The following is a 24,501-nucleotide window of genomic DNA, read 5'->3' as shown; positions in this document are numbered from 1 at the left end:
ACATGGGACCCATGTTCAGTTTGGAGAATCCATTTCTGTCACTGTTCCCCAACTTGGTGGTGTTCATGATCATGAGAGGTGGTACACAGATTTAATACAAACAGCATTGAATCCCATAAGAGCATGGTTATTTTTCCAACTTCCTTGGATTGAGTTGAACTCAGCTAATTCAGTCCACTTTATTTTCTAAGATCTGAATTCAAAGCTGTTTATTTTCCCCTAGGATTTTCTTTAGCTGCCTTCACAAATTTTGATTCATAGAGCTTTGTGGTCACCTGCTTACAAATGTGTTTCTCAGTTTCCAAATTGTCTCTTCATGATCGGTTTCTAGATGTATGTCCCTAAGGGCAGAGATTATGGTACGTGTGATACTGACTTCCGATGTTTTATGAGACACTCTTTATAGTCAGTTTCTATAAGTTTGAAAAATATGGTGTATTTTTATTCAGTGAAGCCCATTAGATCAAGCTATCCTATTACATTGTTCAGATGTATATCTTTATGCATTTTTTCAGATTGATTTATAAATTCTTGAGAAGTATATATAGATTTTCCCTCATGAAATCAATTTTTCCTTGTAATTTATATTCAACTTTTATTTTATTTTGGGGCTATGTTGTTGAAAGCATGTAGGCTCCAGATGATTACATCTTCTGAAGAGTTATTCAGGTTTTTCTTGTTTTGTTTTGTTTTGTTTAAAGATTTATTTATTTGGCAGAGAGAGACACAAGGAGAGAGGGAATACAAGCAGGGGGCGCAGGAGAGAGAGAAGCAGGCTTCCCGCTGAGCAGGGAGCCTGATGCAGGGCTCCATCCCAGGACCCTGGGATCATGACCTGAGCCGAAGGCAGACGCTTAACGACTGAGCCACCCTGGTGCCCCTGAAAACTAATTCGTTTTATCACAAAATAATAACTTTCTTCAGATTTAAGAATGCTTTTCTGCCTAAAATCTATCTCTTTTGATATTAATATCCTGTGGTTAATATTTTTCGGACTTTTTTTAATGTCACTTTATTGTCAGCACTTATACATTATTATCGTTAGATGTTCCTTTTAAAAGCAACATGGCTACTTGGGGTAAGTGACACTACCTGCTATGACAGACAACCCCGAATCTCAGTGCTTTCATACAACAAAGGTTTAAAAGTTGGAGCCTGCTTCCCCGACTCTCTCTCTATGCTTGCTTCTCTGCCTACTTGTGATCTCTGTCAAATAAATAAATAAAATCTTTTTTAAAAAAAGTTATTCTTTAGTCATTAGAATCTCTTTCATTCTGTTCCTTTTGTGGGGTGGGGGGTGGGGGTGGTACTTGTATTGCTAATTCTTCTGTCTGCTGAGTCTGATGGCAATCCCTCTTGGTATTTTTTTCCCTAGTGTAGTTTATGGTTTGGATTTTTGGTGTGTTTTGTTTTGTTGTTGGTTTCTTTTGGGTTTCGTTTGTTTGTTTTGGTTTTTTGATGTGAGCTCATCTTTCCAAGGATTTTTTCTTTCTCCTGCGGATCTCCAAGGAATCCCAGATTGTAAAAATAACACTACCAAGAGACTTCACATTTGATTTTTCTGGAACCCCAGAGCTTAGGCCTTCAGTGGTCCTAGATGAATTTTAATTTGAATCTCTTGACTTGGGTTCCCTACATCATTCAGGTGATGTCAGTTGAAACAGGCTTGGCATACAAGTAGTGTCTCTAATTCTCATAGATTCCTCTTCATAGTCCACCCAAGATTCCAGGCAGACTTGCTTTCCAAGGCCAGAGACCAGAGTTTCTTCTCATCCTCTTTTCATTAAGGGGGCAGTTCTTTAAGTTCCTTTAAGTTCTTTAAGTTCCCTTAAGTTCTTTTAAGTCCTTTAAGTTTCTTAAAATAAGTGCCTTATTTAGAATTTCTGGTCTAGGTCTTTCTTCCAGTACCTGGAGGTCACTTCTCCTGGGGAGCTCTCATGCCTGTGTCCAATCTAAAATCCTGTGAGCTACTTTTTCACCAGCTTTCTGGAGTAACACTGTTTCTGGCACCTGGGGATTTTGTTTTGTTTCTTTCAAGCTTGGAAATATATTAATTACTTTTCGGTGCTTTATCTTATATAGCATTTCTTTGTATTTATAATGATACACGCCATTACACTTTGCCAGACACTTTCTAATTATTTTATTTTTACTTATTTTTTTTTAGCAAAGAGAGAAGGTCTCAGAGTCAGAGCCCAGGTGTTTCTTCCTTGAATTTAATAACATTGTTTTATTGTCATTATATTTAATTTATGTGACTATTCTAGGTGAGTTACTTTAACTTTCCATATATACAAGTCATGCAAATGTTCCTTTCTCAATAAATTTACTTAACTAAATAAGTCAATTTAAAGAAAAACATTAAGTGAATTGAAGGTGCTAGATGGAAAAACAATAAAGATGATATATAAATACTCAAGCTTATAAAGCACTTGAAAGCATTTGATGTCCTTCAGAGCTTTTGTTCTCATTTTTTAAAAATGTTCTTTCGTGCTTTAGTAACCCAGACGAGATGGGTACCATCAGCATGAGCCTAGGCTGAGAATAGGGGAAATGGGTTTCCCAAATTAGGGCAGAGTATGAGTCAGATAATCCCTTCAAAACCAGTAATAGAGGCCAGCTGTACTGGTCAGAATGGGCGGGATTAGGATATGGTGACGGACTCAACATCTTAGGGGCAAACCACGATAAAAATTCTTCTCTTCTTACATATTCAATGAGCTTCAAGTAGGGTCCTCTGCTTCTCATAGCCACGTGGCTGCGGCCTGACAGAGAGCCAGCTCAGCCATCTAGACGGGGAGCAGCCCACGGCAACCACACTCCTGCTCAGGCCTAATTCTTCCACCCTACACCTGCCACACCACACCTGCCACTTCCACTCTTGCTTCATCTGTCAAAGCAAATCACCCGACCACCCTGATTTCCAAGGAGGACAGGAAAGTACAATTCTACTGTGTACCCAGAAGGCCAAGAGCTAGAAATATTTGGTCAAGAGCAGGAAGGATTATAAAACCATTCTGCAAACAAACAGTTCCGAATCCATCCTCTAGATGGAGACATGGAGCTGAGCATCTTTTGGGGAGGGCAGCCCCAGAAGAGTCAGATTTGTGTTTTACAATTCCCTCAGCCTCTTTGGTAGCTCCGTTCTGTATACAGAAAACCCCAAATTAAATAGTGGCTATGGATGGATAAGGTAAAATATTTATCTTCACTCTGGACTGATTTGTTACCTAATAGATCCCGAGAGGCTTACATTATTGATCTTAAAACTCCATTTTGCTCAATTGCCAACAACTCTGCTTGGCCATGTCCTTTCTATAAATATTTACGGACCCAAGGCATGAATGTGGTTGAAGAAGTATTTACAATGAACACGACTTGCGTTTCTTCCAAGTTTGCCTCCAGGCTATTTCGGTTCAGCTTTCCTTCTCTGTCCCTGTGGGTTTCCTAAAATGCCCCTATGGCCTTCTGTGATATCCACGGTTTGTGGGAGTCCCTCTTCTCTGCTTGCCCCTGACCACAACCTTCAGCTTCCCTTCCCCCATGCATGCCAACACTGGCTTTCCAGCACCTTCTTAATAGGGTCTCAGCTCTGTGTTGCAAAAAAAAGCGATGAGGGAAAAAGGCTCTGTTCACTAACGTCAGTGAGTTCAAGGGCACTTACAGGCTCTATGGAGATTTATGCCATACTGAAATTTTCTCTTACCTAGGCTAATACCCAACTTATAGTAATCTTCGTTATGTTTTGTCCAACCCTGACACATCCTTCAGTTAAATCCCTAATCCTGACGCTATGTCTAAAATGAGGGAATGTACTACCTTAAACTTAGTCGATGCTTTGTAATTAATGGAGTACTCACGTATATTATATTTATTCTCCACAGTCACTGTGATATTAGATATTTATTGTCTCCATTTAAAATCACAAAGGGGGTTGGATAAGTTTCTCAGGGCTAATTGGTTTGTTTGTACTAACATAGAATTATAACCTACAACTTATAAACTCATATCTAGGATTCATTCAATTATTTCATGATGTTGCCCATAACTTACGAAGAGTAACAAAACCTACAAATTTTTTTTTTAATTGAAGTGTAGTTGACACACAACATTGGGTTCAAGTGTACAACATAGTGATTCTGTGTTATGCCATGTTCACTACAGGTGTAGCTGCCATCCATCCCCATACAGTGCTGTTGCAATACCACTATATTCCCTATGCTGGGCCTTTCATCCCCATGACTTTTCTTTCCATAGCTGGAAGGCTCTGTCTCCCACTCCCCTTTACCCCATATTGCCCATCCCCTGACCCCCTCCCCTCTGGCAACCACCACTTTGTTCTCTGTATTTATGGGTTTGTTTCTATTTTTTTGTTTGTTTCTTTCTTTCTTTTGTTTGTTTTTAAGATTCCACGTACAAGTGATATCATACAGTATTTGTCTTTCACTGGCTGATTTCACTTAGCATAATACCCTCTATGTCCATCCATCTTGTCGCACAGAAAACCTACACAAATTTGAGACTGATGCTATCCATTTATTTTAAAGCTCTCATATTTATTTTTGAGCTAAGGCTGGCACCCTTATGTGCTCCGTGAAGTAGGTACAGCTAAGATGTCTTTTTGTTTTTTAAGGTTGACTCATAGAAGACTAGAGGAAATAATGTCCATGGACATTTAGGTAATTTCAAGCTCAGTAATTCAACTCAACACATATCTATTGTGTATTGACCTCTGCCAAGTGCTGGAGACATAGCAGTAGAGACAGACATGGTTCCTGTCCTCATGAAGCTTCAAGGCTAACACAGCAGGCAGTTAAACTAGATGGCAAAAAGAACTACAATAATAATGGATAACTTTGTTTCCTTTTAGTGTTATTTTTAGGCATCATACATTCTCCCTCTTTTATTGGTATGGAAACTGAGGCATGGGAAGATTAGATAACTTGTCACGTGACACACGGTGAGTGATAGAACTAAGACTGGGTCCCAGCTGCTCTTAAGTCTGCTACTTTTTTTTTTTTAAGGATTTTATTTATTTATTTGACAGACAGAGATCACAGGTAGGCAGAGAGGCAGGCAGAGAGAGAGGAGGAAGCAGGCTCCCTGCTGAGCAGAGAGACCGATGTGGGGCTCGATCCTAGGACCCTAGGATCATGACCTGAGCCGAAGGCAGAGGCTTTAACCCACTGAGCCACCCAGGTGCCCCTCAAGCCTGCTACTTTATAGGTACTGAAGGGTGTATGTCAAGGAGAACAGACACAGTTTACGTCACATGACAAGGAATCATTGCAAGAAAATCTGAAAAACTGCAGCATCTTGGAAAACCATCCCTCTGGATCCCAGGACTTTCAAACCTGGGCCTAGCCCAGGTCTTCTCTTTGTTCACCACCACACCTCTATTGCTAGATAATTTGGTTTGCTGCCACCTAGGATGGTGTCTGTTGGACACTGGCGATCTTGTTCCTGCCCATACGGTATTGTCTTTGACTTACACACCAACCTCTTGCCCGCTGTCTTTCTACTGGGGTGCAGGATTCATTTTAGAGAACACACAGGACAGAAGCCCCAGCAAATGTATGATGAAAGATACTTCCTGAGGTTGTGTTTTTGAAGGACTCTTTGGGCTTGATGGATAACCATGTGGCCATTCACTCTCAGGGAGCAGCACTGAGCAATGGGTGATAGTCACTAGTTTAACCTTGTGGTCCCATCTCCACAAGAAAGAGGCTCATCTGTTCTATTCCTCTATATGATCAGCACAGAGTAGGTATTCACTACCCATTTGTCAAATAAATGAAGCATTACGTCTCACTAGAGACCAAGAATTTTTTTTCATCATCGTGCTTTGCTGACACAAGGGCTTCGACTTGGAGCCTGGAGATTGATTATCCAGATAAGCAAATTCCAGATTTGGTAGACCCATATTCAAGTGGAGGAAAGTGTCGACAATAAGGAGGAAGAGATTAAATTTAGAACACTAACGCAAAGGTTTATCATGCTTAAATTTAGATTAGTGCTACATCACAAGGACTCACCCTAGAGGAGTGAAGTTACATGGAGGGCATCAAGAAGAAAAATAGGTTCTCATGATAAATGGGGATGTACTGACCAAGGAACAGGAGGTAAAAACAGGTCAAGGGGAACTCACCGTGATCAGTGGTCAGCTTCCCATGAGAACATATATGTTTGTCACAATTTTCTCCAGTATTTTCTTGTTCCCCACAACTAGGCTTACCAGTCCTGGGCTCAATACTGTTTAGAAAGAAGAGATGGTATCTGATGACCAGAACTGTCTTCACTGACATATTAATTTACACCAAGTCTCTAAATATTCGGAAAAGGATAGGAAATAACATCAGTTGGTGCCTTCTTATGAATGTTAGGCACTTTACATTTATTGCTTAATTTTTCAGCAACTCAATGAGGTAGATGGTGTATCTCTGTTTTACTGATAAAGAGAGACCAGCAGAGTCTGCTTTCCTCTGCTGACAACAATTTAATGTGCTCAAACTGACATAGAGGAAGAGTTACATACGAAGTCAGCTCTGTCTTTCCTCCAGAGCACGTGTTGCCTCTTTTGTTGAAAAAGTATTATTCGATGCCCACCGTAAGTATATTTTATTTGTTAATTGCTTTTCCTGTTTCTGATTCTCCCCTTGGTGTGTGCTTACTTGTGTGAGTTAGTAGGAGAAATGGCTTGCTGTGTATACAGAGTAAGACAGGTACCCGTGGTTCTTCTTCACAGTAACTGCAGAAAAGTCTTTATTCTAAACGGGGCCACTTATGCCGGCTTCAGTTCACATACTTGGGTTTATTTCAAGCAAATTGAAAAGATTATCCTGGAGGGGCGCCTGGGTGGCTCAGTGGGTTAAGCCTCTGCCTTCGGCTCAGGTCATGATCTCAGGGTCCTGGGATCGAGCCCCGCATCAGGCTCTCTGCTCAGCAGGGAACCTGCTTCCTCCCTCTCTCTCTGCCTGCCTCTCTGCCTGCTTCTGATCTCTGTCTGTCAAAGTAATAAATAAAATCTTAAAAAAAAAAAGAAAAGAAAAGATTATCCTGGAAACTCTGATTTGCCTTTTCAGAGAAAATTCAATCCCACACAAATTTTTACACACTCTGCTTTGCTTTTTGTTTTTGTTTTTCAGACTGCCATCAGAGGATGTAGGCATGGACATCCCCTTTGAGGAGGGAATGCCGAGCCCCAGTGTTACAGACATGAGGCCTGGTGAGAGGAACATTTGTTCATTTCCTTCAGCACTTGTCTATATCCAGGCCTTGTCATTATTCAGTGAGAAAACCATTTCCTATGCATCCGACTTGTGATGTCAGTGATAAAAGTGAAGAAAAGAAAAAAATATGTGTGAGGAGGGTGTTAGGCTGGATTTGGTTAATCTCTGAGTTGATTCAAACACTGATGCTCACTAGTGTGGGCTGCCTTTGACCTCCTGGGCCACGGCTATAACCGTGTGTGATAAGCGGCTATCCTGTATCAGAATACCGAATTCTAACTAACACCGAAGTGCCCCAGATTTGTACTTCAGTGTGAGAATGTGTAAAATGAATAACGTGGTGTCAAGAAGGCTCGGTATCCTGATTATTCAAAGAAACAAACAAAAACCCTACCTGCCACGGGTTTCCAGCTCAAGGCACATATAAGAAGAATTTTAAATTTCCAGTTTCACCTTACCCTCCCTTAGTACTAACGTCACTCCTGAGCACTGTACCAGCTTCAGGATCATGCCAAGATCCTGAACCCTCATGCTATCAGCCAAGCCTAAAATGGAGGAGGAAAAAGCGAGTCAATTATTTATTTATTTTTTGGTCCAAGTATTTAAAGTGCGTTTTTCAAGATATCACTCATGTGACATAATTATTTTTAAATGTTCTCTGGTTAAATAAGCCTGTAGCCACTGTATATCCGCACTCCTCTTAAAGTTTCATAATGCACTTGTGAATGATACAGGTATGAAGGCTACGGTTATCCTATATGGTAGTGGTTCACTACACATGGCTATTTAAATTAATTAAAATTTAAAATAAACTTTTAAAGTTCAGTTTTTCAGTTGCACAAGCTTCCTTTCAAGGGTTCAACAGCATATAGAACAGTTCTGTCATCACAAAAAACTTCTGGACAGCACTGCTCTGAGAATTCCTATCATTTAGAAACCCAATGTTTTTCAAACTTACCGGTCAATAGAAATTTTTTAAAGTAGAATACATAAAAGCATTACATGGAACACAGTTTGGGTGATGTTCTATGCAGAGAAAAAATTTTAATGACAAAGAAACAGAATCACTTTCTTTAGGACAAGACCAGAATTACAGTTCCAGAATTGAGGGGTATACCAGATGGCCTTCCAGAAATTTCGTGATAGTAAATCCTAAAATTTCTGTTTTTAGGCTAACTTTCTACCATTGTTGATTTGGGGTTGCTTTGGTTAAAAATGACTTCACCAGCTCTACTTCCATTAAGTGAAAGTCACAGTAGGGGGAGGTTGCATATTATACTGAGAGAATGGGAGCCACATCCATGTTACCATATGAAGACTATCACTTATGATACAGGAACCAGTGTCAAGAAATATTAGCCTAAAAGGTAGTGACTTCTTGAGCAAAGAATGTAATTTGGGAAGATACCTCAATTTTATTTAAAAAAAAAAAACAAAAAACGGTAGAATGCCAGGCAAAGAAAGATCACTATAGACCATACATAGAGTTGCTAGAAATTACAGAGAAGTATTTTGAGAGTGCCCATGAACATAATAGACAAATTTCTTATCCTACATTCCACAGGAGTGAAGTCTACAAGAAGCGTTATGAGAGCTGTGTATGCTTAGCTGTTTTTCTTATGCATCATAAAAATTCAGTCCATTGTTCGATCGGTGTCAAGTTCTCAAACCTGAACAGGGCAGGTCTGAAAACTGGTTTTCTGCTCCTTTAGCAACAGCTCCCATTTTTTATTTCTATGTGGCCAGGGCTGGTGTGGTTGTGATGAGCCAGTCCTGAGGCCTGCTGGTCAAGAAGGGGTCCAAATTCCATGTAAGGTTTTTAGCAGGTGTGCCTTTGCTGTAGGACCTTAAAAATGTTTTTCACTGGGGCTCCCACACCCACTGTTGGCAGCTGCGTATATGGTCTAGTACTTGATGTTCCTATTTTTTTTTTCTTCTTTAGAACCTCCTAATTCTCTGGATCTTAACGACGCTCATCCTCGAAGAATCAAACTCACAGCCCCAAATATCAATCTTTCTCTGGATCAAAGTGAAGGCTCTATTCTCTCTGATGATAACCTGGACAGTCCGGATGAAATCGATATCAACGTGGATGAACTCGATACCCCTGACGAAGCAGATTCTTTTGAGTACACGGGGCATGGTAAGTGGCCCAGTGGTCAAGGCCAAAGTTATGTGAAAAGTAAAAGATTATCTAAGGGGCCCTGGGAACAAACCTCCCATTTTGTTGCTGGTGGCTCCTTCCTGTGATTTCTGGAAGCTTTTGTTTGTATCTCAGGTCATAGGTGGCTGTGTTTGGCCGTGTGGAGTATAACAGAACAGGTGTGGTTCCCAGAGGTCATACATAACCACTGATCTTCTGTTAAGCGCTTATTCTTGGCAAGCCTTGTGCTAGGCCGGGGGGCTGTGGGAAAACTATTCTATGCTGTATTGTAAGAAAATTGGGAATGGGTTTGCAGAGAAAGAGAATTGAATCTGGAAGATAAAATCTGGAGCAGAGAAATTAGAGCTTACTATTTCTCTATACAAGCTCCCCCTGTCTGGAATGTTCTTCCTTGAAGATCATTCGTGGCTGGCTCCTTCTCTTTGTTCAGCTCTTAATCAGATGTCACCCTCTCAAGGAGGCCTTCCTTGACCTCCGTCACCAAAAGAGTGCCTCACCTCCCAACCTAGTCTTTCTACCGCAGTCACTATAATACGTCTACTTATTTTATTTTCCATGTGTCAGTAATGGAAATCCTATCATTTAAGTATTTGGTTTATGTTTATTGTCTTTTCCTTCCCACTAGAATATCTGCTTTGTGAACGCAGGGCCTTTATTATGTTCGTTGCTCTATCTCCAGCAAAATAGGAAGGAAGGTGGGTTGGCCTCGGAGTGAAGAACAAAAAGGAAGAAAATTTAAGCGTTGCTGGGTCAAACACTGACATTCCTGACAGAAATATCAGTCTCATTTTCATTCTTTCTCTTGCTCGGTAACATGGGTTAAGAAATTATATCCAAATACAGAGCATTTGCTTTATAAAATGGCATTCCATGGTTTCTATTTTGCAGGGTGGTATCTCTGACTTTGTAATATTTTAATTTCAAAGCCAGAGTATCCTGGACACAGCTCTTGCTTTTCATACGTTAGGAAAATCATTACGGTCAAAAAACAAATGCCACAATGAAATGATGCCCTGGCACAGAGTGTCGTTCCTGGGAGAACATAATTAGGAAATTCATCAAATTCGCTCTTTAACTCAACCAATGATCATTGAGCCCCTGGGACTACCACCATGACCAGCACGGATTCAGACCCTGCCTTTAGAGGGGACGAGCCTTAACTTCCTCAAGTCAAAAGAACTGGAAATGGCTGAGCTACCTGGGCGACAGTTTCTTCTGTTTAAGGAGAGATTTTATATTGCGCGGAGGCTGTGTTCTCGAATTTCTGCAGTCATCCAGGTATTTGACCCTGTAAGTGGAAGCACACAAAGAGAAGGTGAAAGGTCTTGAGTTTGTATTCTTTCCTCCCATGCCCAGACTCTTCCCCAGCTACTCCGTCCATGCCGGTGGCCCCCAGCTGCCCCAGCCCTTGAGCTGCTAGTACCTTCCCACAAGAAAGAGTCCTGCCTTGCCTCTCATTCCCCAGAAGACAGCTGTGGGTTGAGCTGGCCCCTCCCCCCACCCCCTGCACTTCCCTTTTGCCCTAGAGAGAACTGTGTCACACCACATCTGAACCTTTTATGTTTATAAATAGCAAAACTGCCAAGCAAAGTGGCAGTGGCTGAAGGAACCAGTAATTAAAGCTGCCACTGGCTGACAGAGTTCCTTTTATTATGTTGACAGTTTTGTCGAAAGAACCAGTTTCACAACCACAACCCTCCATTTAGGTCTTAAATTCAAAGGACAGAAATTTAACGGAAGTAGCATCGTAAAGCCCACCTTGATATTCACATGTAAGATGTATCCTCAGACACTGTTTTAAACCAATAGAAACATTAAGCATGGAAAACACAGAGGGCATCTGAGTAGCTTTATTTTACAAACAGGCAGCGAGAGGTAACAGACTCTAGAAGAGAAGTGAGTACATTTTAGTCCCACAGAATGAAATCAGGGCTTGAAAGCTGCATGTTTGCAGGTTTCTCCTGTGAGCGTTTGAAACCAAGTGTATACGTTTTAAACAACATTGCAGTTTGGGAGGCACAGTGTTTCAAAATGTTTGCTCAGTGATTTCTTTAATAAACCCTTTCAGAGTGCCTACTGTGCACCAGGATTTGTACTAGGTGCTTCATAAATATTGAGTATTTTTTTTTAAGAATTTATTTATTTATTTGACAGAGAGATCACTAGTAGACAGAGAGAGAGAGAGAGAGAGAGAGGAGGAAGCAAGTTCCCCACTGAGCAGAGAGCCCGATGCGGGGGCCCGATCCCAGGACACTGAGACCATGACCTGAGCCGAAGGCAGAGGTTTTAACCCACTGAGCCACCCAGGCGCCCCAATATTAAGTATTTTAATCCTCAGTGCGGTGCATGCCCTTTTATCCAGCCACTTTTGTGACTTCAAGGCTCTTATTTTACCCGGCACTTGAAGAACTTTCATACCATTCGCCTGTTTCATTCTGTAGCTGATGACGGAGCGTTTCTGGCAGATTATTTGCCCACAGTGTGGTTTCGCTTATGAAACGTTTTTGAATCTCACTCTCAAAAGACATTAAATCAGTCTCCACTTCCAGGCAATTTTCTTTAATAGTCGTGTTCAAATAGTTGGAAAATATCAAAGTACCAATATAATTAAAACTTGACTTCCTCTGGTACTTAAGTGCCAAAGATACCAAAAATATGTAGATACTGAAGGATTTAGGAGGTCAGTCTCAAGGGAGATCAGAGCCTTTTTATTTAAAAAAAAAAAGTTTTATTTAATACTAACCCTAGAAACTTAAAATTATCCAAAGGTGAGAAAAATGATGACCTATTTCTGTTTTCCAAACCCACCTCAGTTATTTTTTACCGTAACTCGGATCTCAGCAAAAGCATTTCATAGGGGAAATGGAAAAATGATAAAGAATTCTAGCCTGAATATTTCTGATAAGGATGTTGTAAGAAACACTCATGTGCTTTTATATTTTTTTCTTCCTAGGCTCTTAAGTGATGGTTAGTTACCTCATTTAAACTACCTTTTCTTTTTTTCTTTTTTCTTTTTTTTTTTTTAGATTTATTTACTTATTTGAGAGAGAGCGTGTGTGAGAGCATGTGTGGGGGACAGAGGGCAGCAGAGGGAGTTGGGGAGAGAGAAAATCTTAAGCAGGCTCCACGCCCCGCAACAGGCCCAGCTCAGGGCTCTATCTCATGACCCCGAGATCATAACCTCGGCCAAAGTCAAGAGTTGGAGGCTTAACAGACTGAGCCACCCAGGTACCCCTAAGCTACCTTTCCTAGAACCCCAATAACACACAGTTTACAGGGCAAATAAGATGCCCCACCATTTTTCCCAGATAATCGGGCAGTCATTTCATTTAACTTCCCCACCTACCATGTTCCACCGCCCTCACAGCCAGCAGGTAACCAGCTTATAAAATCGATTCTGTGTTTTAAATATGGATAAAGGAGCCCTAACTAAAGTAAGCGTTCATCTTATTTTGTTTTACCCACAAGCAATCTTAGGCCATAGGGTGTGGTCTGCAAGAAAGGTGGTTCTTTGTACTGGTGAATGCTGGGTTTTACCATCAAATTAACTGCCTCCCTGCTCTTTGTCACTAGAACAACTTTAAGAACTCCTTCACTGCATACAGGAGCCTTTCCTCTAATAAGATCAAGTTCAGACAATGTCTGCTAAGAGTGTTCACATTATCGGTGTCCAGTCACAGTATGGAGAGCTGGTCACCTTTCCCAGACACAGGTCCCTGCTGGAGGCTCCAGCGGACCCCACCGCCAGGGAGCCCATACTGCACACCAGTGACGGATTCCCCACTCTGGTGGTCGGTACAGCACAGGACATGCGGGAGCTTGTGCACTAAATCATCCCGAGAGACAAAGGAACACGTTCAAGTTGCCTCTTCCCCAGGGCTTAATTGACTTCAACAGTCACCAGGGAGAAAAGCTTATCATTAAGGAAAGAAGACAAAGAAAATCAAGCATTTCTCAGTGAAGAGGGCATCAGACCAAAAGTTAAATTTGGAGGCCCTGAGGATAAATTAAATGAGTCCTGACATTTTCTAAAAGAGAAAATGATGACCATGGGGATGGGGGGATTTAGAGTAAAGCAGAAGAATTATGTCTAAAATATGCAGAATAAGGGGGCACCTGCGTGGCTCAATCAGTTAAGCATCTGCCTTCGGTCGGTTCATGTTCCCAGGGTCCTAGGGTCAAGCCCCGAGTCGGGCTCCAGGGAGCCTGCTTCTCTCTCTCCCTCTGCCCCTCCCCATGCTCGAGCTCTCTCGATCTCTGGTGCTCGCTCTCTCTCTCTCTCGAATAAATAAATAAAACCCTTTTTTTTTTTTAAAGCAGGATAAGGGCACCTGGGTGGCTCAGTGGGTTAAGCCTCTGCCTTCGGCTCAGGTCATGATCTCAGGGTCCTGGGATCGAGCCCCGCATCGGGCTCTCTGCTCAGCAGGGAGCCTGCTTCCCCCTCTCCACCTGCCTCTCTGCCTACTTGTGATCTCTGTCAAACAAATAAATAAAAATCTTAAAAAAAAAAAAAAAGCAAGATAGGGACATCTAAGTGACTCAGCTGGTTGAGCATCCTACTCTTGATCTCAGCTCAGGTCTTGATCTCAGGGTCATGAGTTCGAGCCCCACACTGGGCTCCGTGCTGGGTATGGAGCTACTTAAAAACAAACAAACAAACAAACAAACAAAAAACATGCAGAATATATAGACTAATCATTCTTTGGTGGGGGTAAGCTTGTGTGCATGTACACAATAAAAAGAACACACAGCAAACAATAATGAGTGAGAGTGGCACTGGAGATCTTTGCAGTTTTGATGGACAATGTCTGCATTGTTTGAACTTTTAGTAACATTTTATTTTCATAACCAGAAAAAAAGAATGCAACATACAACATTTTTTAAAAAAATAAGGTAAACTCAGTAAAAGCAGGCAGAAAACCAGTCACCCCACACAGATCACCTGGGTCAAGCTGGAGCAGGCCAGAAAGTCCCAAATGAGGATGAAGAGGGGCTGGCAGGTGGTGAGTAAGGGAAAGCATGTATGTGCAGGAACATTGAAGATGAGCCCACATCAGAGCCCAGAGTTCTGAGGGCACAGAAACCAGATGGAAAACAGGGTTCTGGGAAGGGGGAGAGAAAATAAGCATCCAGGGGCCCTCAGCCAAGAGGAAGGGAGAAGCAGGAAGGGATTCCAGACTGGGAGTCCAGTGCAGATGGATGGATTTGTGCCAGTGACGTAGAGATGGTCTGAAGCCAAAAGTTGCTGCTTTCTGTCCTTAGTAAGATGAGGAGCACTGGTGGGAACGCAGAGGGAGGCAGCCTCTGTAGGTGGTAGTAGCTGTTAGTGTTGGCAGAAAGGCTAGGATTGCTTCCCAACTGAATTTCAGTTTGCCGTTCTAAGTCACAGGTAATTAGACACGTTCGAATGTGTCTTGAGGAATCTTCCAGAACATAATGGCTTTGTTGTGGTCCTCTTACCAATTACCTATATTTTCAGCAACTTTTCCAAGCTTTCCTTTATTTACCCATTCACCTCAATTTTCACTGAGTGCTCTGAGCAGGCTTCCAAGCTAAGTATGGAGTTGGTTGATGGAGGTGAGTAATAAAGGTGGTTCTGGCACTTTCTTGGCCCAAGCAATTCCCAATTCCCAGCCTGATGGTAAAATAAAGAGAATGAGGCAGTCACACATTTAGGGTATAGTGTGATAGCAAACTAACTCAAAGTCGGTTTTTGCATGGGCATGTCTACTATAATACCTATAATACCTACTGGGATATCTACCATGCCTGACACATGGTAGATATTTGATGCAGTATTACTCCTCTTCTTATCAAAGTGCCACAGAATGAATATAAGTAAAGTACAATATAAATCAAAGGCCCTTTCCCATGAATGGAAAAATAAGAATGATAATATCTCACAGAATTATTGTGGAATAGAAATAACATTTTCCTTCAAATTACTTAAACATACCAAGAATAACCACTATTAAATTCTAGGAGTAGTTGAAGTAAACATGAAAACAATTGCTGCTTATTCTTTTAAAAAAAGACTTAACACGGTTATTGCTTTTTCTTTTCTTTTTTTTGATGCTCAAGAGTGGGTAGTAGGTGTTTCTCCAAAGAGTGTTCGGTGGACTTTTGTATTGCCACGTGCAGTACAAAATAGGAGTGTTCTGAATGTTTGGCCTTGGAGCATTTCTGGCCTACAAAGTTGTTTGTTTCTTGCTTAATGTAAAATCTTTCTACAGCATATTTTGAAAAATCCATTGGAAGGAACACTGTATTTCTGCCCAAATTTGCTCCCAGTAGGGAAGGGGACTCAATTCCTTTATAAGAGTCTCAGAGTGGGGTATCATCAAGAGACCAACCACTTGGCAAATACGAGGATATGTGGCCCAAGGAAAACAAAATTATCTGGGCCTGATAAATTGCCTTTTACCCCATGAGAAAGGTCCCTAGTCTTCAACCTGTATGGTCAAGGATGAATTGGTACCAGCCTATATTCCCTTGGTCCACTGACACAAGGCGACTTTAGCCCTGCACCTATCCCCACCCTCGACTTGGCCTTAGCACAAACTTGGTGGTTCAATCCATTAATAAATAAGATTTCTCCATACATCCTTTACGTGGTACGATGGTGTTCAGCTCTGTAAGAGTTATGCCAAACCGGAAGTGCCCTCGGGGTGGCTCTGTCAGGAGATAGCTTGTTGAACAGCTTCAGCTGTGGCATCTTACTCTTCAGTCCTCCTCTGTGCTTCACTTCCAGAAGTTTCCACATCTAACAAAGATTCTGGCCAAGAGTCAGAGTCTATCCCAGAGTATACAGCGGAAGAGGAGCGAGAGGACAACCGGTTATGGAGGACAGTGGTGATTGGAGAACAGGAACAGCGGATCGACATGAAGGTCATCGAGCCCTACAGGAGAGTCATTTCTCACGGAGGTAGTCAAGCTCTTTGTGAATCGGGGAGGTGGGGACCAGGGCAGCCATATTTTTTTAATTAGAAAATGAAACTAGGGTTCTCTGCATCATGACATCCACAAAACCCTAGTCTGCAATCAATATTCAGGGGACTGTAGACCTAAGTACATTACCTCAGATTCAGCTCTATAAACATTGCAAAGCCTGTGTAAAAAATAGCTTTCTGATGTAAAAACTGCTTTTCACACCACATATCTGACAGCTATAATCTCCTGGGCATATTGCTTGAAAACTGTAGTTGTCTAATTTAATAATGTCTGGAATTCATGTGGGTCAGTTGTAGGGTGTTGTTTATAGAACTACAGTTAACACACAATATTAGTTTCAAGTGTACAACATAGTGATTCGACACTTATATATACATTATGAAATTCTCAACAAACTTCCAGTTATAAAATAAGTAGGTCGCAGGAATGCATAGCCACAGGGAATATAGTCAGTAATATTGCAACAGTTTCACGTGGTGACGGACGGCGACTACACTTAACTGTAGGATTTAACTGAACAGCTTCTGAGTCTCTACTGCCATGGCCTATAGTAAGATCACTACCCCAGAGGGGCTTCTCATAACAAAACGGTCTTTCATATCCTCTTAGGAGCTTTCAGAGATCTCTTCATACTCAGCCTAGTCATTTTTCCGGTACCTGAAGTTGGCTTTTCTATTGACTCCATCACATCCGGGCCTGACAGCAGGCATTTCTGGTGAAAGCCTCCACCTGCTTAGGGAGGGACAAAGGAGAGGGGTAGGGGGGGAAAAACCCACAACAACCCGTGTTCCGTATTTCCAGTGCTTTTTAGGAACACCAGGAACCTTGGTTAATTTTGGAGTCACAAAAAGTCAGATGAGCACAAGCAACACATTTAATGTTGGTGACTTCAGAAAACGGCTTTTTTATTTATTTTTCTGCTGCATGCGCTCCTTTCCTGCAGGCTTGAGGCTCCACCCTAAACACTCAGCTGTTCCAGAAAAAGCGTAAGCTGACAAGGCAATTGTTGTTTCCTCAGGGAAATAAGCAACTTGGTGCTGCATTAAACCCATAGCTTCTGTTTTCTAACGAGCCAAAGGACATTTTTCTTTTTTCAATCAAACTTCCCTCCACCAGCTGATTTTCCATTTTCCACCCGTGCATTGCTCCCTCCACGTAAGTATCAGCATCGGGTCAGGGACCCCTACCTTGAGAGTGAAAGAAAAATGCCCTTAGGTACCCCTGGCTGTGATCTTCCTTTGCCCTGGCTCACTCTTTGTGACCTAAAATGCTAATATGGCCCCATGATAGCCGCTGTGCGGCTGGAGACAGTTCCCTCTAAGGGAGACTTTGCCATAGCCCCACAGAATGAAAGCTGGTCTGCTCTTGCTCAAGCGGACAAACCACGGGCCCCGGAGTTGACCCTTTCATCCTCATGACGAAAACCACAACCTGAACATCATCCCGGATCTTCCCAGAAGCTCACCCCTCCTTAGCACCACCCATCGGCTATTTTTGGTTTGTTTGCTTTTTGGAATTAAAAAGAAAACAAAACAGAGGCCGACTATAAAAGTAGCCTGTGTCCATTCAAAAAAGAAGGTCAAAAACGCTAGAAAAAGTTGAAGGAAATCCGAGTCATCTGGTGAGAGCCCGTATCAATGTTTGCCACTCTGGTCTATGTGAAGACCCCCTTTGTTGTGAAGAAGGGACCTCACGGCTTCCCTGTTTTCCTGGAGGCACCTGCTTGTTCTTCCAACCAGGGTGAAAGCGGGTGGGTTGGGGGTGGTGGGTTGAGCCCATCCATCCCCTGATCTGTTGCCCAAATCAGGAAAAAGTGATTATCATCAACACACTGGGGTCAAAACCAAGCCACTGCTTCTGCCTCTCACACTCTTTGCGATGATCCCGCCCACCCCTCAGGGATAACCTGGTTTGCTGTGCCCTGCCTCCCGGCCACCCCTTCCCTGGCACCCGCTCCCCTCCCCCTCCATTCTGTGTCCGTGAGCTCGGTTTTGTCCGTGTGACTGTCCAGCTTGTGTGGAAGCAAAGGCCGCCTTTCCTCTTCCCAGCTGCGCCCCAGCCTTCTCCAGGCGCTGGCCTGCATGAGTGTCCCTTGGGCTGCACCCACCCACCCGGGCGGCGTGGGGGCGAGACGCCCCCTCCTCCCACCCCCTGAGCAGCTTCTGTGCTCGGTAGGGAAAGACTGACGTTCAGATTTGACTTTGGAATTTGCCAAAGCTCGGCCTGCTGTGTTGGAAGCTGACACCACTCTCTTAGGCTTTAGTGGTCATCAGGTAGTCTTCCCAGAGACCAGTCCACTGCGTTTGTGATCCTGGCTTCTGACGAGCAGCTAGGAAGGAGCGCGTCCTCGTGGGCATGGGTCTCATCTGGGTGTCTGGCATTTTGCTCTGACGAGGTTTTCCCACTGAGGCCAATAGGAAAGGGACAGCAGTACAGTGCCCCGTGCATCGTGACCGCAAGACGGGGTTCGTGAAAACCGCTGCCTCACTTGGCTGCAAAGCCAGGCTCTGCCAGGCATCCCTGCCAGTTGGCAACAGGCATGAGAGCCGTGCGGGGACACATAACTCAGCCTTTGGCTTTAGTGACCTCGATAGGAGCTGTTGTAAGAGGCCTTGTGTGCAATATAGAAGAACAGAATTCAAGACTTGTCTTTGCCGCTAATTACTCTGTGACCTTGGTACATGACCTAACTTCTGGGGCCTCAACTACTTCATCGGTCAAAAGAGGGTGATCTCCAAGCCAGTGTCACCTCCTATGAGCCCATGAGCAGTATTCCTGTTATCTGCCTCCATAAAAGAACAAAGGGAGGTCTGGGTGGGTTTGGTGGAGGACAGTGTGGGGTCACGTGGAGGCCAGAAACTGGCTTTTTTGACCTTAGAACAGAGGATGCATTTAAATAACCTAGGACGGTCACACCAAAGCAATATAATGAGAAGTTTCCTTTCTTGTTTCTTTACTTCTCTTATTTCATTATAGGAGATTCAGGTAACTTCTCCGCAGTGTTCCCGGACAAATGGCCCCGGAAAGAATGAGGAGAAGAGTTGCAGGCTGGTGTGTGTGTGTGTATGTGTTGGTTGCGACTGTGACATCTTCCCTTCTCTCTCCATTCCATTTGCTGGCCAGCAAACTTGTGTTACGTCCCTTTCCTCTCTGTTCTGCCTCAGGTAAGGTTTGCATCACTGCCGCAGAGGGTCTCAGGAGGCCCCGCGGTGGGATCGCGCGTGCACCCCTGCACTCACACCCCGAACTCACCTCCTGGTCACTGAGCAGAGAGTCAGGTGAAATATGTGTTAAAAAAAAAAAAAAAAAACACTTCAGATGAATTATTCAGCTGCTGGAAGCCAACTTCCCCTGAGTAAGCTGCATATTTATCATAGACATTGGCTTAGCTGACCCCCTTGAAGGCAGCTGTGAAGAAATCCATGAAGAAATCTTTTTCTTCTAGTTCCTTCTGATCTCTTACGTCTTACCTCCTCCTGTTCCCTTCCTCTGTCTTTTGCCTCTTCCTCCCTTCCTACGGCTCCTCCACCCAAAAGCACAAAAATCCACCCTCATTTGTCAATTTCAGGAAGTTTTCTATCAAGAGGCTTTCCTGACCGAGACAATGACCAGTGACCAATGAAGTGGCGAGCTGATGGTTCCGTATTCCTTCAATTACGTGAACCTGAATGAACGTGACACCCCAGCTTTCCAAGGACAGGCACATTGAAACAAAAAGCTGAAATGCCATTTAAGATGACTTCTGAAATACTGTTTATAAACCTCAGACAGTCCTTAAAAAAAAAAAAAAATTCTTAGGAATTCTCCAGAAACAGAAAAAGAAATCAAAGTAGCTGAGCGGTCATGATCTTGAAATTACCTTGACACCCTGGGGGCAGGCAGCTCCCGCTAGAAAGATGCTTTTGAAAGGATGCTTCTGTACTCATTCTTCAGTTGGATTCATTACCTCTCTCATCTCCTTGAATGGATCCGGTCCTTGTCATTGTGCTGAGCCTAAATTGCGTCCCTTTGTGGTATTAGCCTTAGCGGAGCAAATTCACCTTACCCTTTGTGGATTTCATTCGGTGATGAATCTTCTTAAATGCAGTTGTTTGGTCTAACAAAGTCTCCTTTTGCCATTTTCCTTCACATCTCATTCAAAAAAGAAGTTGGTAAACACCCGCATGTTGGAAAAGACAAACCAAGGCAAATAATCCATAGGGAAGCGACCCCAGTCCGGGTTTGCAAATCCGCGTTACGTCAGGTGTAGACTTACTAGGTATCATCTTCTAAGACATGGAGCGTAAGCACTGTGCACAACAACCTCAGATTAGTCACACACACAAACCCATAATTTGATGTATTTTTAGTTGGTATCACTCTCTTCCCGCACCTCTTCTGTGGTAGTGTCATGCTCTCTATCTTTGTAGAGAACATCTTATTAAACTGCTTTTCAAGAGCTCAGCCCATCCAAGCCCCTATCCAGCCGGTAGTTTACTGCCATGTAATCACCAGAGGGGTATTTAGAGTCCTGGGGGGGGGGGGGAATGAAATGCACTGAGTTCTGATCAGGCTGGCGGGTGTGTCCTATCCGCCTCCTCAGAGCTCTGAGGCATCTCTGCTTAATCATCCTGAAATCCAGAACTGAGTTATAGGACAGAAATGCCAAGTGCTGAAAAAGGGATATTAAAAAAATAAAAACACAGTGGGGCACCTGGGTGGCTCAGTCGGTTAAGTGGCCGACTCTTGACTTCAGCTCAGATCTTGATCTCAGGGTCGTGAGATCAAGCCCCGTGTCCGGGCTCAGCGCTGAGCATGGCGCCTGCTTAGGATTTTCTTTCTCTCCCTCTGCCCTTCCCCCAATTGGTGCACATGCAATCGCTCTCTCTCTCTCTTTCTCTCTCTCAAATACATAAAAGAAAGGAAGGAAGGAAGGAAGGAAGGAAGGAAGGAAGGAAGGAAGGAAGAAAGAAAGAAAGAAAATGGTGCATTGCTTCCATTTTTAAGCCTGAAAGACATGTGAGATTCCACGCATTACCTTTTGGCATTTGACCAACAGCTGCCCTGAGTTTCAAAGATGAGCTCTGAGGGAAAACGGCGCTTAAAGAAGGGACAGAGCTTTCAGATGTGCGTAAAGTGTCCTGAGAGGTCCCTACATTTTCCTTGACTCAGGAGTTCCACACTTGCCTTTTATCTTCTCAGCGCCAAAAGCAAGTAGACCTCCACCTCCGCTCCCTGTCCATGTTATCAGGAAGAAATTCCTCAAGTTTTCCCCAAAGCGTATAGTTTCATAAAACTCAAAAGAGAGGTCAGCTTTAACCAGGCCCTTCTTATGAGTTTGCTCCTTTTTAAAAAGATGGGGCTCTGAATTTTTAGGCCTGGCCAAAACTTTCCGTGTGTCCCTGCAGTGTATCTGTTGAATCCGGAGACCCTAGGGATGCTACAGGCAAGTAAACCAGTCCTCGAAAATCAAAATAAAGCTTTCCTTCTCAGCCCACAAGTCTGTGGTCACTGGAGTACATGCCTCTGATTATATTGTGGTTCGGTGACTAAACTTTCCCTTTAAATTAGCCAGAATCTAAAACTAAAAAGAGCTGAAGAGAATCAAACAGAACCCCTCAGCCAGTAAAGGACAGAAGCATTACATAAATTAGAAATCTGTAAGTCAAAATTCCCATCCTTTGGTAGGTTGAGTGTTTATATTCTCTGTTCATGACAATGTACAACACATAATTGTCCATAATAAGTAGATATACTATATGCAAATATATTCACACTGTATATATAAGACTATATAACGTATGCCTTACGGAAAAGTAAGTTTATGTGTTTATACCTATGGAAGTATAGTGTACGTAATACTCAAAGATTATACCTATTACATCCATTTACACACACTTGTCAAGGCTTCCAGATTTGTCCTTTAGGTTAAATATTACCTTATTAAGAGCTTTCAGCCAGTTACAAATGTCTTTTTGTTTGTCCCCCAGGCTACTATGGGGATGGCCTAAATGCCATCATTGTGTTTGCTGCCTGTTTTCTGCCAGACAGCAGTCGGGCGGATTACCACTATGTCATGGAAAATCTTTTCCTGTGAGTGCTACTTTTGACAAAGTGCTTGGAGTGAATGTCTGTGGCATGTCATGACAGATAGAGCATCTTTAAGAAGAGGAAACAGAGGATGTAGAATATTCTCAGCCTTTGATGAAAAGTCAATGAAATCTCTGTCAAGGAATATTGCTCAAGAGGCTAAAACCTTTAAAAGAACTCTTTGGTCAGCAGAATGAATTGAAAACAAAACGAACACAGTTTTGCCTGCGCTCTAAAATTCTGTAACATTTCCTTTGGATAAAGTGTTACTTTTGTTCCTTGATAACATGTTCTTGTTGAGGCTGATGATAACCTAGGTTCATTTATATCATTCACTTGGTATATGATAACATTGTCGATATTTTTGAAATTTAGGCTCTAACCCACACATTTTTTTAGTGTACCTGCATTAAAAAAAAAAAAAAAAGATAACCATACAAATAAATGAGCAATACTCACTCTCAGAGAGATAATCTTAGGAAACTGCAATCTTTTCAAAGTAAAGAGGTAATAAGCATAACCATTCTTCAATGTCATACTCTCTATTATTTAAAAGTTATATAATTAGAGTATAAATAAGATGACTGTTTCACGTGGGAAATGAAAACACTCCTCTTCCTTCCTGTGATCAGATATGTAATAAGTACTTTAGAGCTGATGGTAGCTGAGGACTATATGATCGTGTACTTGAACGGAGCAACCCCAAGACGGAAGATGCCAGGGCTGGGCTGGATGAAGAAATGCTACCAGATGATTGACAGGCGGTATGTAGGCTCCAATATTTAATCCCTGTTTTGACTTCCTCGGTAACTCCCATTTCTAATTCCTGGTCATCTACCAAGAATGTGATCACGGTTTAGGAATACTCAATTGTGCAGAGTTGAGATAGTAAATTATAAATGTATAAAAATATTAAGAGAAGTGTCCCTTGATGGCCCAAATCTGAAATAAATCCAGATTTTGTTGGATGTCATCATCTCAAACCTGATGACCAAGTCTATTCTAAATTTTTGTAGATGTTTGTAAGGGAACATCTCTTTGTCACATGGATGTACGATTTATGCTGGTAAGCCAGTTTCACATGACAAGTTTCAAGTTTCACTTGACCTTGATGCTGTTTCTGTGTCTGGGGACTGTTTTGGTTTGGGCAACTGTCATGCTCTTACTTCATTATTCGCTGATCATTCAAGTTAACCACTAGTCCGTTTGGTGCCTTGGTGCACCTTTTACCCAAGATGCTTTACTTCCATCGGTACTGGCTCGACTAGAACAAAATATGTTCTATTCCCAACCACCGGAAAATTGTCATAAACCTACAAACTTATGGTGTCTCTGATAAGGGTGGCATCTGCTTAAATGTGGTTCCTTGCATGATCTTATATTAATGAAGGTCCATCTAATGATCCAAACATTTATAAAGTAGCATTGCTAATGTTGAAAAGCATGCCCAAATGTCAAGAATGTCAAAATGGTAACCTGAAGGCCAAGCAACTGCATGATATACTGTCAGTTGTTTCATAATACGGAAGAAGACACCAAGGGTTCGTCAGTCCAATAAACTGGCTAAGTTGCTAGTAAGAGTGTGCTCTTTTCAAAATAGTAAAGATAATGCTGGCAAAAACGAAAAGCGTTGTTAAGCAAAAATATACCACGATAGTTCTAGATTTAAGCACTCTGGAAATACGACCGTTCTATTTTTACGTGGATTCCTATTCCCATAGGAGGAGGCATCATACAAGTTACAAATGGGATCTCAGAAAGTAGTTTTTAATTAATCATGGTCATTCTGTACCTTCCCATCAGGTAATAGTAACTTACCTAGAATTCTCTAATAGTATAATATTCTTATTTGAGGATATACTTTCTGTTTTAACTCCTGCTAGAAATGGGTTATGAGTAATTCTTTTTACTTTTTTTTTAAAAAACAGGTTGCGGAAGAATTTGAAATCATTCATCATTGTTCATCCATCTTGGTTCATCAGAACAATCCTTGCTGTGACACGACCTTTTATAAGGTATGTATAAGGTATGTTGTTGTTATAGAAAAAGTAGAAGTGCTACTAGTAGTTTTCTAAAATATGTCCTATA

General features: G+C 42.3%; 1 protein-coding gene across 7 annotated transcripts in view; it reads left to right on the top strand.

Moving 5' to 3' along the window:
* The window catches only part of PRUNE2 (prune homolog 2 with BCH domain), a 255,353-nt gene that overhangs the window by 211,883 nt on the left and 18,969 nt on the right, over positions 1-24,501 (top strand). For 5 of the 7 annotated variants that reach the window (XM_032866676.1, XM_032866671.1, XM_032866675.1 and 2 more), the window contains exons 10-16: positions 7,146-7,225; positions 9,172-9,372; positions 16,145-16,318; positions 19,321-19,329; positions 22,314-22,416; positions 23,046-23,177; positions 24,342-24,428. In XM_032866676.1, the coding sequence (XP_032722567.1) occupies positions 7,146-7,225; positions 9,172-9,372; positions 16,145-16,318; positions 19,321-19,329; positions 22,314-22,416; positions 23,046-23,177; positions 24,342-24,428 (786 nt within the window). The remainder of the gene's footprint in view (positions 1-7,145; positions 7,226-9,171; positions 9,373-16,144; positions 16,319-19,320; positions 19,330-22,313; positions 22,417-23,045; positions 23,178-24,341; positions 24,429-24,501) is intronic. The other 2 variants (XM_032866673.1, XM_032866674.1) reach the window with 1 other exon arrangement.

The sequence above is a fragment of the Lontra canadensis genome, unplaced genomic scaffold (genome assembly GCF_010015895.1).
Source record: "Lontra canadensis isolate GAN:19392208 unplaced genomic scaffold, GSC_riverotter_1.0 scaffold31, whole genome shotgun sequence".
Taxonomy (NCBI): domain Eukaryota; kingdom Metazoa; phylum Chordata; class Mammalia; order Carnivora; family Mustelidae; genus Lontra; species Lontra canadensis.
The sequence above is the reverse complement of the archived record's forward strand: the minus strand, read 5'-3'. Positions and strand labels throughout refer to the sequence as shown.